This window comes from Sorex araneus, chromosome 6, assembly GCF_027595985.1.
Source record: "Sorex araneus isolate mSorAra2 chromosome 6, mSorAra2.pri, whole genome shotgun sequence".
NCBI lineage: Eukaryota > Metazoa > Chordata > Mammalia > Eulipotyphla > Soricidae > Sorex > Sorex araneus.
Window position 1 is genome coordinate 755,827 of NC_073307.1, and position 17,588 is coordinate 773,414.

The 17,588-nt window shown below is 57.2% G+C and overlaps 1 protein-coding gene across 1 annotated transcript in view; it reads left to right on the plus strand.

Moving 5' to 3' along the window:
* The window catches only part of DAPP1 (dual adaptor of phosphotyrosine and 3-phosphoinositides 1), a 31,349-nt gene extending 13,845 nt beyond the window's left edge, over nucleotides 1-17,504 (plus strand). Inside the window, exons 4-9 of the mRNA XM_012934761.2 lie at nucleotides 7,186-7,316; nucleotides 10,552-10,599; nucleotides 12,326-12,388; nucleotides 12,980-13,065; nucleotides 13,529-13,616; nucleotides 15,141-17,504. Of these exons, the coding sequence (XP_012790215.2) occupies nucleotides 7,186-7,316; nucleotides 10,552-10,599; nucleotides 12,326-12,388; nucleotides 12,980-13,065; nucleotides 13,529-13,616; nucleotides 15,141-15,209 (485 nt within the window). The 3' untranslated portion in view covers nucleotides 15,210-17,504. The remainder of the gene's footprint in view (nucleotides 1-7,185; nucleotides 7,317-10,551; nucleotides 10,600-12,325; nucleotides 12,389-12,979; nucleotides 13,066-13,528; nucleotides 13,617-15,140) is intronic.
* The last annotated feature ends 84 nt before the right edge of the window (nucleotides 17,505-17,588 follow it).

Below are 17,588 nucleotides of genomic sequence, written 5' to 3' on the forward strand. Positions count from 1 at the left end.
AATTAAAAGTCAAGCACAGCCAGGAAAATGGGCCAGGAGGACTGGTCAGAGGCTGGGAATTACCACAAGGGTGTGGGGGATGGAGAGTAGTTAAGATAGAGGAGGGTCCATTATGACGACAGTAATTGGAAATGAGCACTTTGGACAAGAACTGAGTGTTGAAAGTAGGTAAAGGGATATAGGTGACAGTCGGTCAGCATCTATATTGCAAACCATAATGCCTATACTGAGGGTGGGAGACGGAGGGGGAGAGAGAGGAGGGGAGAGGGAGGGAGAGACAGGAGGGGAGAGGGAGAGAGAATGAGGAGTGGAGAGAGGGGTGAGAGAGAGAGGGAGAGAGAGGGGGAGAGAGAGGGAGAGAGAGGAGGGGAGAGGGAGGGAGAGAGAGAGGGAGAGAGAGGGAGAGAGAGGAGGGGAGAGGGAGGGAGAGAGTGAGGAGGGAGGAGGGAGGGAGAGAGGGGGGAGAGAGAGAGGGAGATAGGAGGGGAGAGAGAGAGGAGGGGAGAGGGAGGGAGAGAGTGAGGAGGGGGAGGGAGGGAGAGAGGGGGAGAGAGAGGGAGAAGAGAGAGGAGAGTAGAGGGAGAGAGAGGAGAGTAGAGGGAGAGAGAGGAGAGGAGAGGGAGAGAGAGGAGGGGAGAGGGAGAGAGAGGAGAGGAGAGGGAGAGAGAGGAGGGGAGAGGGAGAGAGAGGAGATGAGAGGGAGAGGAGGGGAGAGGGAGAGTGAGGAGGGGAGGGAGGGAGGGAGGGGGCAGAGAGAGGGAGAAGAGAGATGCCTGCCATAGAGGCAGGCTGGGGTGGGAGTGGTTTGGGGGGGAGGGAACCTGGGGACACTGGTGCTGGGAAACACACAGGTGGAGGAACGGGTGCTGGAACACTGTGACTGAATGCACTGAAACGCATTGTGAACAGTTTCACAATGCTCTATTTCACGGTGATTCAATTGTTTAAAAAAGTCCAGCACAGAGTTCAGACAGAGAAAGGATCACAGTGACAATGATGGACAAGAACTGAGTGCTGAAAGGAGGTCAAGGGATATGCTTGGTACCGGTTCAGTAATAGCACTGCCAACCTCAGTGCCTGTGAGGAGAATGGGGGGGAGGGAGGGAGAGTGAGAGAGAGAGGGGGAGGGAGGGGGTGAGAGGGAGAGAGAGAGGGAGAGAGAGAGGGAGAGAGGGAGGGAGAGGGAGGGAGGGAGGGAGAGAGGGAGAGAGAGAGGGAGGGAGAGGGAGGGAGGGAGGGAGAGAAGGAGGGAGAGGGAGGGAGGGAGGGAGAGAAGGAGGGAGAGGGAGGGAGGGAGGGAGAGAAGGAGGAAGAGGGAGGGAGGGAGGGAGAGAGGGAGGGAGAGGGAGGGAGGGAGGGAGAGGGAGGGAAGGAGGGAGAGAGGGAGAGAGGGAGGGAGGGAGAGAGAGGGAGAGAGGAGGAGAGAGGGAGAGGGAGGGAGAGGGAGGGAGGGAGAAAGAGGGAGGGAGGGAGAGAGAGGAAGAAGAAGGCAAGTGTCTGCCCCAGAGGCGGGCAGGGGGGGTGCAGGGGGGCAGGAGGGAACCCGGGGACGCTGTGCTGGGAAACGCGCAGGTGGAGGGCGGGTGCCGGGACACTGTGTGACTGACCCCATCGTGAGCAGCTTTGTAAGGGTCCATCTCACGGTGACTCAATTAAAACCGACTGGGCCAGAGCTGTAGAGCAGCAGGTCACAAGTTCCCCGAGCCCCTCAGGAGGGACCCCTGAGCACAGAGTCAGGAGTAAGCCCTCAGCATTGCCAGCTGGCCCCCAAACAGAGCAAACCAAAGCAGTCCAGCCCGGGGGCCCGGGACCGTGAACGGGCACCCGCCTTGCACGCAGCCAACCCAGGTTCCGTCCCAGCACCACACGGTCCCGTGCCGCCCCGTATTCTAATCCTGACCCAGGGGGACTGGTGCCGAGAGGAGTGCCCTCGGCCTGCTGGCTGGGCCTTTGTGCAGGCACCACTGACCCTCCTGTCCCCCCAGAGTCAGGGACGGCCAGGCGAGGGGCAGGCACCCCTGACGGGGCGGGCGGGGGTCCCGGGAGCCCTCTAGGGAAGACCGAAGGAACAGGGAGCAGGCAGGTGACAGATTCATGGTCCATCCTAAGCCCGGAAGCTTCTCGGAAGGCAGAGAGAGCTCTGCCCTGGCAGAACAGAAACTGGAACCTTCTAAACTTAGTCCCTTCTGCTTTCATTAAGAACCCGGCTTCTCCCAGCCAGGCTGTGGCCACAGGCCCTTGTTCTCCGGCTGATAAGATGCAAATTCTTGGTGGAGTTTTGTTTGCCGCAAGAAGGCAGGAGGCTCCTCCAGTCTGCAGAGCCCGGGTCTGGGGTCTGGGCCCTGACTGCCTGAGGGTGTGCTCACACTCGTCTTGGGCGCGAGGCAGAGGTGCACGTGCCCCCACGCGCCCCCACGCACCCCTGTGCCCACAGCTCGCTGGCCGTCTCATCAGTGTGAGACCAGAGCACTTCGCTTTGGGTCACAGGAAGGATTTGTGCTCAGGTGGGGAAGAGAGTCTGTCCTGAGGGATAAACGGTCCCGTAAGTTCTCCTGTTCCTTCCCTGCTGCTGTGCTCTATGACCTCACCCACAGGGTTTCTGTTTCCTGTTTCGAAGCACGAAGATTTCCTTACCAAACCTAAGCCTCTGGCCTTTCTTAAAATCCTTTGCCTGATCCTTCCTTTGTCCACACCCTAAGGTCCCTTTACTCCTTAGAACTGACCAGCCCTCGAGCCCGTCCACTTCCCGGCGTGGACGACGGCTGGCCTCCTGTACTCTCGTCCGCTAACACGTTCTGCAGTGTGTTCTGTGAGAACCGCGTTTGTCTCATTTGTAAATTCAGTGAGAAGAACAATTTTAGTTCGTCTGCTCCCCGATATACCCCGTGCTGACCGCCACTGCCAGCGTCCAGGCACCTGCGCCCACCCGCACGGTGGCACGGCAGCTGGCACTGCACCTAGGAAGCCCTGGCAGTCTCTACTTCCCAAATTCAAACACAACCTGAAATTGTGATTCGTGCTGTTTGTGTGCCCAGGGAGAGTCAAATTCAGATGTCTCCCAACAGAGGGTGCTTAGAGATAGCATCTAGCCCTATGGGTACGTGGACTCAGTCGACTCACTGTTGGAAATTTGAGATGAGAAATCATCTTAGTCTGGAGATATCTTGGCCCATTATTGATTTGTTTTACTGCATCCTCTTATAATTAGCCAAGTGTCATAGTTTTGAGAATGTAGGCAGAACTTACTTTCCTTTCTCAAAGAGCGAAGAGTCACCTTCTACTTCCATAGCAATCTTCTTGTGTTTGTGATGGACCTGAAACTTCCATGTTCCGTTTGTTGTAAGAGCGACTGCCGTGACCTTCATTATCGTACCAGCCTGAAAACCCTGACTACGCTCGTGCTACCCCTTACCCTGGAGAATAAACGCTTCTGTTTCTCAGACCCTACCCAGTTCCTTCTTAAATGTCAATATTCTACTTCCCCTTTTCTTTTGCTGTGAGGATTCCTATCTTTCTTGATAACTGCTACGGCTACTAGTATTTCATTTTGTGACACCAGTCACTTTTTCTAGGGGGCATTTTTAAATGCCAAGTTAAGACTGTAATTTGAGAATTGTGTGATCACGACACTTGAAAATCACCAGTGACAAGAGATGATTCTGCTAAGCCACAACTGGGAATCGCTTCTTCAGGTTATGTTTGTCAAAACTGTGATTTGCATTTTCAGTTTGTAGATGAGGAGTGTTGGGAAGGAGTGAAGAAGGCAACACGTGTGGCATGTGTGCTATCCAAGTGCCCTCTATGCTCCTCATCATTCTTGGCGCTGCCATTGGTGGCACAGAGAAGCTCCGTGTAGTGCTCAGGGATCCTGTGGTGGGACCACGGGAGGTGCTGGGAGCAAACCCGTGTGTGAGCCAAGGCCTCGCACAGTCTCTCTGGCCCGGCTCAGAGGAGAGAATCAACACTGCCAGAGGTTAGGCTCAGTGCCGAGCCCAGCCCTGGGAGGAGGCCCAGGCAAGCCTGTCCGGGACAGCTGCGTCCCTCACTGGACTGAAGGTGACCAGGAGGCAGGCCTGAGGGCTCTGAGGAGCCCCGTGCCCGCCACAGGGCCAGCCAGCACGGGGCGGGCTCCAGGGCGGCGGGAGGTGCTCCTTGTCCCGAGGATGCGACTCCCTCTGAGCAAGGCTGCCCCCGCATCCGTCACTCGGGTTTTACTGACAAAACTGCCATCCGGGAGATTCTGCTGGAGAGAATCTCAGGGCGTGAGGGGAGCTAGGAAGCCCTTTCCAGTCCCGACGTGGTCTCCTTCACGGCGTTCCAGAGTCCCCGAACCCCCGTGTGGGTCAGTGGCAGAGGAGGAGGGGCCAGGCCTGGGAGAGCCCCCGGAGCCTCGGACGCTCTGTTGGGGCTGGGACGCAGGGCAGACCCCAGGGCGGCCAGTCTGTGTGTCTGAGTCTGCAGGGGTGAGGCCAGGAAGGGAACTCCATCCCAAGGGAGGCCTCGTGGCCCCGCCACCCCCAGCTGCTCCTGAGGGCTCCTCCCTGGGGCTCGGCGAGGCCGTCCTGCCCCTCGGGGACCGTGATCACAGCCCTGTGAGAAGCACTGAGGCTGGTGAGCGGACCGTGAGCTCCCAGGGCAGCCCCGCTGTTTACCAGCTGTGTGTTGGGCCGTTACATCACCTCTCTGCGCTGCGGTTTGTTTCACCACCGCGGGGAGCGGGGCAGGCGGGGGCAGTTCCTGCCTCACTGCTTGCCCTGCAGGGGACGAGACGAGGCCTGGTGCCCACACGGTGCCTTCGGCTGTGACTCCTGTGCGGGAGGAGCCGTCGTCCCGGAATGCCGTGGGGGGCTGGATCAGGGACAGCTGGTGTGTGTGTGTGTGTGTTCGCCTATTTCTTAGTGTTGGGGCTCTGACGGGGTGCTCAGGGGGGCCGGGCCCCTGCCTCTGAGCCGGGAGCAGAGGGTGTGTCCGCCTCTCCGGACGCGGTCAGACGCACCGGAGCAGGTGCCGGGCTCTGGCTCGGCGTCACCACGCCCGACGGCGCCTCTGACGGTGCCAGCCGTGTCCAGAGTGACAGAGTTACAGGCGCACAGTAGGGCACCTGCGCGGGGCTGAGCCGCGTCTCCTCCGCCCTCAGCCCGCCGGTGCGGGTGAGGTGCAGCGAGCCTCTGGCCGGGAGCGGCCCAAGGAGGTGCGGGGTATCCTGCGGCCCACGCAGAGCTGCCGCGGGGGGTGGGGGAGCAGGGCCTGGCGGGGGGGCGGAGGGGGGGACAGGGCCTGGCAGGTGGGACAGGCACAGCTGCTCCTGAGGCCACGGAGACCTCGGGCAGCTCAGGGCAGCTGCGGCAAGGCCAGGGGCCGGACAGTGCAGGTCCGTGTTTCCCAACTGACCCCTTCCGCCTGGGCCCCTCACCATGCTGCGGCCCTGGGATATTCTGGGGCCCACGGCGCTCCCACAGCTGAGGAATTCTGGTCTCGGGACTCAGAACCACTGTCTTTCGCTCCAGCCGGGCAGAGCCTGGCTAGAAGCAGCACTTAGCTGAACTCCCAGCAGCCCTGCGTGCCTCCCCCTCCCTCCCCTCCCCAGGACCCGGCACCTCTACCTGAGGAGAGGAGCCTTGTGCTCCACGGTGCCTCCTCCCCCTGCAGCCCACCAAGCTTGCACACCAAGCCCTGCTTCCCACTCCTGCAACTTCTGTGCTGCCTCAGTGTCCCAGCCCAGGCTGGAGGGGAGCTGACCAAGCCTCCCCAGGCGCTTCTCCAGGACCACGGCCCCTTCTTGGGTCTTGGGTGGATGTTGGGAGTTTGTGGGGGTGACAGGACCTAAGTTTCTTTTGACCAAAATGGCAGAAACAAATCCTAGCTAGCTGAGAGATGGGGAAGGAGAGGACAGGGGAGGGGGAGGGGGAGGGGGACGGAGAAGGGGAGGAGGGGAAGGGGGGAAGGAGGGGGAGGGGAGGGGAGGGGGAGGGGGAGTGGGAGAAGGGGAGCAGGAGGGACAGGGAGGGGAGAGGGAGAGGGAGGGGGATCGGGAAAGGGGGAGGGGGAGGGAGGGAGAGCGGGAGGGACAGGGAGGGGAGAGGGAGAGGGGGAGAGGGAGGGACAGGGAGGGGGGAGGGAGAGGGGGAGAGGGAGGGACAGGGAGGGGAGAGGGAGAGGGGGAGGGACAGGGGAGAGGGAGGGACAGGAAGGGGGAGGGGGAGGGGCAGGGAGGGGGAGGGGGAGGGAGGGGAGCGGGAGAGGGGGAGGGAGGGGGAGAGAGGGGGAGAGAGCCCGGAGTGGAGCGTCCCAGCAGCCCAGCTCAGCCTCCTGAACTCCAGGGCAGAGCCAGCGGCCGGCCTGCTCCCCACTCACTCTGCAGCCGGGTCTCGAGGCAGACCGAGGAGCAGGTCTTCTCTCGGGCAGCCCTGGGCCCTGCTGAGCTCCGTCCTGCCCCAGGCAGGCGGCAACACTCCTCGCCCTGCTCAGGGCCGTGTTGGTGGCTGCAGCTGAAGTGGCCCCTCGCCCGGAGGGGGCCGTGACTCTGGCAGCCTCTGAGCCACTGATCCCACCGTCCCCCTTACCTGCCGCACTAAGGCTTCCTGCGCCCACAGGGACAGGCCGCGAGGCTGGGTGACGTGGGGGGAGGGGTGGTCTCACACACACACACACACACACACACACACACACACACACACACACACACACACACACACACACACTGTGTCTAGCACAGCCCAGGGCTTGTCCACAGACTGAGCGAGGGGCTGGGGGTGGGAGAGGTGGGATGAGGAGAGGGAGGGGGAGGGAGGGAGAGAAGCCTCCTCACGGCAAAGCCTCTCTCACTCCCCAAAGCCTGAGTGTCTGGTTACCACTGACAGTTGAGAGTCGGTACCAGTACTGAGGAAGTGTTAGGGGCTGAGTCATTCCTGCTGGGCCGGGCCTGAATGGATTCTCTCTGGTCTCTCAGAGGCCGGGTGGGCCGTGGCCACCAGCCCCCCAAGTCTACTCGGAAACGAGTCGGGAGTTGGAGTGCGGCTGTGGTGTTCAGTGGCCCGCACCCCAGCTCCCCTGCGTGTGCTGTCCCGGGCGTGGGCCGGGCCCAGGCCCACCTGTCCGCCTGTCACTGTCCCTTCCAAGTGACCGTCCCCCTCCTGGGCGGCAGCCATGCGGTGCGGGAGGAGGCCTGACCGTTCCCGCCCACAGGGACCCTGATCGTCCTGAGACACCCCTACCCCAGGAGCGTGGAGGAGCCGTCCATCTACGAGTCGGTGCGCGTCCACACGGCCATGCAGACAGGACGGACCGAGAACGACCTCGTGCCCACCGCGCCCTCGGTAAGAGCCACCACGCGCGGGGCCCCGCTGCAGCAGGCCCACACCACCGCCCCGGGGCCACGGGAGCCGGAGCCCGTCAGGAAGGTCACGCAGGACCCTCATGGGCTCGGGAAGGAACGGACGGAGGCTGAGGTCTGGCCCAGGGCAGGGGAGACACACCCAGAGGTGGCAGGAGTTGGCGCGGGGGGACGACGCTGAGTCCCAAGTCCAGGCTGAGGGCACACAGTGTCTCGAGCTTCCGCGAGGAGAGTCCTCCTGCCTCAACTGCCTGGGAAAGAAAAGCACTCGTTCACTCCCGATTCAGGCGTGCTTTCCCGCCCCGTGTGAGTGTGTGAGTGTGAGTCTCTGTGTGAGTGCGTGTGTCTGTGTCAGTCTGGGTGAGTGTGTGTCAGTCTGGGTGAGAGCTGGTGTGAGTGGATGTGAGAGTGTGTGTGACTGTATGAGAGGCCTGTGTGAAGGTGTGCAAGAGAGTGAGTGTGTCTGTGTGTGCATGAGAGAGGGTCTGTGAGTGTGTGTGTGTGTGTTGTGTGCGGTATGTGTGAATTTGTGTGTGTTGGTCCTAGACACTGTGTGGGCCCCTGACACCGAGCTGGAAGTAGGATCTAAACACCAGCCCAACACCCAGAAAAACAACACCACCAACAAAAGACCTCACCGGAAGAACCTGTTTGGCCCAGAAACAGGCTCTTCTGAGGAACCTCAGCTCAGCTCGGCAACGGTCCTCGGGAGGTTACTGTTCACCTTCAGATCGTGGATTTTTTGTGGTGCAGGTACACGTGCACACACACGTGATGTCTGTGTCAGCTGGCCACCGCAGGTTCACGTGGGCACCTTCCGGGCTCCTCCCAGCTCTCGAGGGTCCTCAACTTTCTCCCCTTTCTTATGGTACTTCCCGTCTCCTCCGCTGAGAAATTCGAATTCCAGACCTTCGGTACACTTTCAGCCCGTCAGTGGGGGAGACCCCCAGTCTCCAGGGACGCTGCTGCCACCGGGCCCCAGGCCGCCAAGCTGCCCCAGGTCACCTGGCTCTCACTGGGCTGCCTGCGCCGGACAGAGGCACAAGACCTGTGCTGGGAACACGCGTGCCAGAACACATGTGCCGGGAACACCTGACAGGAACACCCGTGCCGGGCGCCGTGCTGGGCCCGTGTGTGGAGCCCCGGCCCACCAGCGTCATGCCACGGGAGAATGTGGGGCTACGCAGAAGGAGCAAACAGGCGGTTCTGTTGTTCGAGTCCTTTCGATGTGTCGTAGTTAGTGACCTCGACATACAAGGCCCGGGACTGTCCGACACCTCTCCGAGTCCAGTCTCTGTGCCCCGGTTTTGTTTTGGAACATTCACATTGTTCCCAAAGAAGATCTCTTGGAAACCCCTCTCCTGTCACAGGTCACGGATTTGGGGGCCCGGGGTGCCAGCAAAGGGCCTCACCCGATGGGCAGACGCTCTTCCACTGAGCCACAGCCGCGCCTTCGAGGCTGGCGTTGGGAAGGAAGGGATCTGGCCTGTGATCCCTTCCTCTCTCGCCTGCTAAGCCTGTGCATCCCCTGCCCGGCCTACGCAGACCCCCACGGCCAGGAAGCGAGAGCGAGCAGGTGTGTGGCCAGGGCCAGCTGGCGGGCAGCTGGTCACTCGGCCAGCAGAGGAGCAGTTCTAGCAGAACCCTCCAGGTCACAGTTTGCCTCAGTCCTTTCACCTCTACAGATATGAGTGTGCAACCGCCCGAAACCGTCTGTTCTGACACTCCCGTAGCGTGATCCCTAACCCCATCAGCTGGCTCAACGTCGTCAATGTCAAAAGCAATCAAAGGCATCACGCGGTATCAGGTTCACCCGTGCTGTGACAGCTTGGTGTGGAGAACACCGGGACGGTCTTCCCGACTCTGAGGGACCTGAGAGTGTTCAAATGGTCACATCTTTATTTCTTGCTTTAACTTTTATCACTGGTGGTTGTTCCCCTTTTGCAGTTGGTAAGAATTCACCTCAAGAAAAACGCTCTGGAAACTCCCATAAAAAGAACCTTGTGGTCAGCGGAGTCATTTCCTCATTTTTCAAATTCATCGTTTTTCTTGCTGATATAAAATATGGCATGCGAAGGCAAAATACCGACGAAGAGTTCATAGCTCAGGGATCTAAGAAAACAGAAGCTTCTCCCTCCATCTTCGGGGCCTTCCTTTGTTCCCGAGATCCTCTGCCAGGTCCAGCCCGGGGCCGGCTCAGGGAGGTGAGGCTGTTGTGCTCGGAATCGGCCTGTGAGTGGAGGGAAGTGACCTGCTCTTGCTTCAAACCCCTTCTGGATAACCAAGTGTAAATAGATGCACTATCTTGAAGTGGCCGGGGATGACCCTGGAGGAGGTGGGAGAGGGTTATGTGATCGAATAAATGTTAGAAATGTGATTTCTAATTTTTCCCCTAAGGTCAAGACTTGGTATTGGTATGTTGGCATGACCCAGACTTGGGTACTCCAAAGTAAAGAAACCCTCTACTTTGCTTATATGACCTTCCAAGATACACTGACCTCTGTTGGCATACGTATGACTGTGTGCCTGTGTGTATTATATGTTTGCGTGTGTGTGCATGAGTGTTGTATGCATAACTGTGTATGTGTATGTATATGCATGTGTTGTATGTGTGTGCACGTGTATATGCATGTATGTGTGCATGTATGTTGTATGCATGTGACTGTATATGTGTATGCATGTATGTGTGCATGTGTGTTGTGTGTGACTACGTGTATATATGCATGTGTGCATGTGTACTGTATGCATGTGACTGTATGTGTATGCATGTATGTGTGCATACGTGTTGTATGTGTGGCTGTATGTGTATGTATATGCATGTGTGCATGTGTGCTGTATGCATGACTGTACATGTATGAATATGCATGTGTGTATGTGTGCATGCGTGCTGCATGTGTGTGACTGTGTATGTGCATGTATATGCATGTGTGTATGTGTGTATGGTCTGCATGGGCACTGGTTCTCACACAGCTCTCTGAGGGGGCCTCCAGTCACCACCCTTCGATGTGAAGGCTCCCTGCTTCCCACCTGCAGTCAGAGGAGCTTTCACTGCCAACAACTCCTGCTCCAGCCAAGTGCTCAGCCCTGTGGAGGGTTTTCAAAGACCTTCTTGAAAAATAAAAGATGATTATTTAAAGATCAAAGCAAACCCGTGCTTTACTTTAAAACAGGATGAACAAAAATAGTTCTGGGACTGACGAGTGCTTTGTCTCTTCCAGCTGGGCACCAAGGAAGGCTACCTCACCAAACAGGGAGGCCTGGTCAAGGTAAGGCTTCCGGGACAGGGCATGCTGGAGGCTCAGCATCTGGACACTCCCTCAGAAGTAGAACTGTCTGCTTTGGAGGCAGTTCAAACAATCAGCTGTTCTAGAGTTCATGTACTTCTTTTAGTGAAGTAAGGTAGTTTTTATTGAACAAAACTTGTTTGGAAACCTGTGAGAGGAGAGAAAGAGAGGAATGTGTTTGAGAGAAAACACAGGCTTCTCCAGAGTGGAAATACGCAAGAACCGAGACAAGCCAGCAAGGTGGTGTTCAAGGGAGGAGGCGGCCCTGAGGCGCGAGGCCGGAGTATGCTGTGACGGCTCGCTTAGAATGTCTCTGGCAAAACCAAGCAGGAGAATGGCCTGCGGTCGGCATCTGAGAAAGCTATATCTGGCTGTGCTCAGGGAACACTCCTGGTGGGCCTCAGGGGACCACACGGGGTGTCGGGGACCAAACCTGGGTCAGCAAAGTGCTGGGCAAGTGCCTTCCCTGCTGTACTATTTCTCTGGCCCAAAACCATGGAATTTTTAACCAAATCTTACAACATCGTATTGTCTGAGGTTTTTCAATATGCCGAATAATAATGTTCAGCATTACATGAGGATTAACTGTAAGTCACACAAGCTAGGAAAGTACACAACCATGTAGGTTCTGGAAACACTGCATCTATCATGACTATAGAGTCCATGAATGAGAATCTCAGGGATTTTTTTTCCGTTTTTTTTTTTTTTTAATTGAATCACCATGAGAAAAGTTACGAAGCTTTCAGGTTTAAGTCTCAGTCATACAATGATCAAACACCCATCCCTTCACCAGTGCACATGTTCCACCACCAAGAACCCCAGTACACCTCCCCTCCCACCCCCCCAACCCCGCCTGTGTGGCTGATGATTTTCACTTTACTGTCTCTTTGATTACAATCAATATTTCAACAGAAAAGTCACTATTATTATTTGGAATTTTCCCTCAACAATCAGACCTGCTGAAAAGGCATCATCTGATAATTCATTTTCCATTGCTGAGAATGAAGAGCATATGAGGTCGCGTGGCCGCTGTTTTGGATTTCTGGTATTTAATAATTAAGTCCAGAGAAATTTATGCCAGAAGTCGCGTCACTGAAAGCTCATACCTCTGGTTAGTGGGCTCTATTAGATGGTGGTCGCCACGCCGCCGCTGAAGGAAAGGCCGAGAGAGAAAAACCTACCCCCTCCAGGGACGGCCCGGGGCCGTAGCTTAGTTCACAGTCCAGAGGCATTTCTGCAAGAAGCCGCTGGGTGCTGAAAGTAGTGAGTGGGCCTCCAGAATCACGGTCTTTTAGGAGCAGAGGAGCCGTTCGTGTGCCAGAATTTCAGGGATTAAAAATATTTAACTTGAATATTTATGAGGCCATTTTAATTTGTTTTAGTATATTAGTGACATCAGTACCTTATTAGCTTAGTACACAGAATTATCTCTATTTTAGAGGGGCCAGAGAGATGGGACAGTGGGTAAGGCCCTTGCCATGCATGTGGCCTACCAAGGTTCGATTCCTGGCACTATATAGGTCCCCTGAGCACGCCAGGAATGATTCCTGAGCACAGAGCAAGGAGTCGGCCCTGACTAAGCACAGCTGGGTGAGGCCTAACAACCCCCACAAATATATATATATATATAAATATATAAACTAAGGGAAATGGCCTGGTTAAAATATTGCATTCCTGTTTTCAAAACCTGCATATTTCCATTTTTCAGACATGGAAAACGAGGTGGTTCACGCTGCACAGGAATGAACTGAAGTACTTCAAGGACCACATGGTGAGAATGGCTGCGTCTCCCCCGAGGGGCCGCTCCTGAGCCGCAGAGGGCCCACGGGACCTCCCAAGCTTCCCCGGGAGGGACCCCCAAACATGGGCAGGCTGGGTGAAGCAGATCCCATGGGCCCTCCAGGTGGAAGGAGCCCCTGCCTCGGGGGCTGAGTCTCTGCAGGCACGTGGACGGCAGCCCAGGCTGAGTCTGACGTGGGTCTGGGTCTCCTCAGGGGACCGAGCTCCACCCCAGGAGCATCACCCTGAGTCCGGGCCCTGGCGTCGTGCCCGACACAGGACATGCCCTGGCAGCCAACCCGCCTTGATGGGAAGCGTCTTCTTCCCGCACTCACTCCTCCACGAGGCTGAAAGTCATTCCTTCTCCCCCCACACGAGGTTTCCAAACAAGCAGCTGTGGAACAGGGGAGAGTCCCCGCCGGGCTCGATCCCTCTCGGTCCCCTGGATCACAGCGGTCTTCTTGGGCGGCCTTTCCCTCCATCAGGGGGGCTCCCCAGAGGGTCGCCTGGCACATAGCAGAGCCTATGGGTGTCAGCACGTGGGTGTCTGATTTATAATTCAGATTGTGATCTCTTTTCTAAGTCTCCGGAGCCGATTCGGACCCTAGACTTAACGGAATGTTCGGCGGTACAGTTCGATTACTCGCAGGAAAGAGTGAACTGTTTCTGGTGAGTGGGTTTATAAAAGAAATGGTTCAAAATCTCCTCTTGCCGGACTAACGCAGCTAATGAGTAAGACCCTGTGTGTCGTCACATGTCCGGGTCTGGGCTGGGCCGAAGGGTTCGCCACAGAGCGGGCGTGTGCTGGGGTGGGCACCCTAACCACGGGAGGGGCGCGAGGGCCCAGCCTTCAGAAGCCCCCCTGCCTCGTCTGGCCAGGCCGACTCAGGGGTCCTGAGCACCCCCCGCCAGACAGAGAACAAAGGGGTCGGGGGCCTGTTTGGCTCTTTGACTTCTCCCAGAAACCACCGGCCCCTCCCGCTTCCATCCGGCTCAGGGCCCTCGTCCTACTGGGGCTCGGGGGCAAACTCCGGCCCTCCCGCTTCCACCCGGCTCAGAGCCCTCGTCCTACTGGGGCTCGGGGCAAACTCCGGCGGCTCTGCTGCGCTGACACTCGCTTTTCTCTCACCAGCCTAGTGTTTCCGTTCAGGACCTTTTACCTCTGTGCAAAGACGGGTGTGGAGGCCGACGAGTGGATCAAGATCCTGCGCTGGAAGCTGGTGAGTCGGCCGCGAGTCAGGTGCCCAAGGCCCGCCCGGCTGAGGCCTGCGCTCCCTGGGAGCATGGGCTGAGAACCTCAGGGCGCCTGCTAGGATGGCCCGTCCCTTCTCTGGGGCCTCGGGCGGGCGCTCAGGAGAGAGGAGCAGTTTCCACAGAGAATCGACAGCCTGGGCCAGGGGACAGGCAGGAAAGCTGGAGTACTCCAACCTGCAGTGCTCTTGACCAACAGTGGAGATTTTACTGGCTTTCTCTGCACGTCTCAGCGGGGAGAGTGGGTGCTTAGAAAGACGCCAGGAGGGCCGGAGCGATAGCACAGTGGGAGGGTGTTTGCCTGGCACGCAACCAACCAGGGTTCAATCCACAGCATCCCCTGTGGTCCCCTGAGCACCATCAGGAGTGATTCCTGAGTGCAGAGCCAGGAGTAACCCTGTGCATCGCCAGGGGAGACCCAGAAGGAAAAATAATAATGATGATGATGATGACATAATACATCCAGTCTTTAAAAATAAAAGATGTCAGTGGGCTAGAGTTTCTGTCAGGTTTGTGCGTTAGTGAGTTAGTGAAGGGAACTGAAATTGCTCTCAGAGGCCTGTTGAAACCCTGGATGTTGGCACGTGTAAACATTCTTTTTATGTAATTAGCTGTATGTAGACTATTACTGCTTTTTCCTTTCTATATTCTAAGAAGTCTGCTTTAGTTTCTCTTCCCAGTTTGAACCCAAATATACAACGTATTTGGGGGAAGTTCCAATACGCATGTTATTCAGTGGGGGAATACTCTGGCCTATGAAATCCTGCTCAGATATTAACCTATTTTTTGTCGTCCCTATTGTAGAACCATAGAGGTGATACCTAATCCTTATTCTGAAAGCAAAGTGAAGTGTATCCAATGCACTTTCAATGTCCAGAGTGCAAACACTTTTGAATAAAGCGTAGCCACCGCCCAGGGCTCCTGCTGCCCACCCAGGCTGCCTGTGAGCCGCCCCTCGAATCCCACCTGGTGATTCCAAAGTGCGTGCCGTCTAGCAAGCATATGGCAGCTTCGTTTGGTTTTGTCTTGGGCCACACCTGGCAGTGCTCAGGGTTACTCCTGGCCCTGCACTCAGGAGTCACTCGTCGTGGGCTCGGGGGCTAGGTGGGATGACGGGGAATGAACGAGGTCACCACATGCAAACGCCCTCCCCACTGTAGTATTTTTTTTTTTGCTTTTTGGGTCACACCTGGCGATGCACAGGGGTTATTCCTGGCTCATGCACTCAGGAATTACTTCTGGCAGTGTTCAGGGCACCATATGGGATGAGGGGGATCGAACTTGGGTTGGTGCGTGCAAGGCAAACGTCCTACCCGCTGTGCTATTGTTCCAGCCCCCCTGGTATTATTGCTCAGGCCTGCGGCTTCTCCTGACAAAACTACAGGAAACCAGGAGGGAGCTGGGGGTGGCCTGAAGTAGTGGCCTTACCCTTTCGAGCGTCCTGTGACTTCCTCCAGCTTGCTCAGTGATGATCACTGTGTGTTTTGTTTCAGTCTCAAATCAGGAAACAGCTCGACCAGAGGGAAGGAACCGTCCGGTCCCAGTCATTCATCTTCAAATAGCCCTTCCTGCCTCCAGGCTGGCCGCGGGCTGTGGCCCCACCGCCATCTCCGCCCCAGCCCCTCACGGGGCCAGGACGTTTCTTCAAACCCAGTCAGAGGCAGGTACTGACGTCTCCGGAGCCGCTGCCCGTGTGAGGACAGGAGGGGGCCCAGGTGCTCAGTGAGCCCATCACCTCCACCTCCCTGCCAACGCCTGCAGCCTGCACACGGGCTGTGCCGTCACCCCCTCCTGAAGGGTGCGGCCACAGGGCTCATGCTTTCCTCCTGATGCAGGAAAACATGGCTGTCTCCTCAGCTCCAATGAGGGTGGGCTTACTGCCTCTGCGAAGGGCCCGGAAAGCCGGATGCCCGGCAGAGGGAGCTGTCCCACAGGCACGACGGTTACCGTGACCTGTGGTCTGACGCGCCATTCGTGCCCGCTACGGAGCCCCTGCACGCCAGGGCTACCCTCCACCCACGCTGCTCCCAGACAGAAGCGTGAAACCTTCCCTCGGGCGGGGCCCCTCCCGAGAGGCCAGCACCCGGCACCTTCTCGGTGAGGGGGCAAGGCTTGCGGCCAGCGGCGATGCTGCATGGGAGCTCAGACCCAGCAGCCGGCCCCCGCAGGAACACGGGCCTGAAGAGCGCCTCGAGACGCGGGAGGGCCCTGCAAACGGTCCCTGTGAACTACGTTTCTGTTACGCCCAGCACGGGACATTCCTTTCTCCCCTGTATTTCAGCAGCATTTTAATGCATTTTCCCCGTACCCCTTGGGATCAGTGAATGCCCACTGAAACGTGTGGACGAAGAGGCCACGGACCCACATTCCCTGAGCTCTGCTTTCCCCGCCCACCCGCGGGGACCAGTTTCTAACCTGTAAAATGTATCTTGTTTATTTATGTTCTTCCGTTGTTTGTGGTTTTGTTAGAGTAGGACTGAGAATAGCAAGGCTGCACTCGGGACTGCGAACACATGTCCTCAGAGCTCTGGACAGTGACCACGGAGAAGCGAGAATGTCCCTCGAGGCCGGGCATGCTGAGTGAGGGAGCAGTAACTCTGCCCCCGCAGCTGGCAGGCAAGAGCTGGGCCTCCCCGAGGCTGGGCCGGCCACCCCGGTTCCCTCGTGCAGAGGGTGCTGGGTGCCTGCAGCAGAGGGGAGACTGGCGGCCCGGCCCGGCCCAGCTGCCACCACCTCCCAGACCCCAGAGCTCGTGGAATTTGGCACCCGCAGCACCCGCCCCAGGCTCTGTGGAAGGTGCGTCACTGAGGGGACACAGGCCCTGCCCCGCCTGCTGCTGCTGCAGGCACCTGGGCACTGCTTCCAACGGCTGCACCGAGAGCAGCTCCAGGCTAGCCCGGGCTCCCCTCGCCCTGCAGGCTGGGTGCAGTTTCCAGGGGACCGGGGGAACTGAGTGCGAGACCATCAGGCCTGGGTGCGGTGCCCAGGGGAACTGTGTGCGAGACCAGCAGGCCTGGGTGCGGTGCCCTGGGGACCGTGGGAACTGTGTGAGCAGGAGCTGGTGGCCTTTTTAGTTTCTCATCATCAAACTGGGATTTTTCTAAGTACAGCAAACGGCCATACCCACCAAGGCTCTGGGGACCAAACTTGTCACTGCAGGTAATGATATGGCTCTACACGCCTCGGAAAAGAATATAACGGAGATACTTAACCTACAAAGCTTTTCAAATTACTTACCCCTCCACCCCCGACTGCCCATTAAATACATTAAACATCGGTCAACTCACTTATAAAGATTTCATTTTCCTTCTTTCAAAAGACCTTTTTTAAAGCATTAAATGCACTGACCACAGTGTCCTAGAAACTACAAAATCCAGATTGCAGAATACAGGGACCCCAGATTTCAATGGGTGTGTCTAAGACCTCCGAAGGCCGTGCCTATTACCCACAGGAAACACGGGACTCTTGCATGTGGTGGAGATGCTGTTCCGGCCCCAGCTCAACGTCCCTATTCGAGTCTCTACAGCTCATCCCGCTCATCACTTACCGACCTTCCAGCCCCAAACACATGCTAAGCTGAGCCTGCGACAGGACAGAGGGGAGCAGGCGGACAGCCCCCCACACACGAGAGGCGCCACAGCCCGTCGGCAGGAAAGGCTTTCCAGCACACACAGCCCGGAGCGAGCCCGGACACTTCCGGAAGTTAGGCCCACGGAAAACCCAGACTTTGCTAGTGAGAATCTCCAAGTAAGAATCTGTAAGAAACACATTTCATGAGGTTCAAAGAACAAATGAAACAAATTGTTTAAACCTTTGGGGGGAGTGTAAAAATAAACCTAGAGTGTTTAAAGTATACTTAAAAAAATACTGTTTTATTTATATACTCTGATGTGAAAAAATGTACTTAATCACTTTTACAAACATACCAATATTGGAAACAG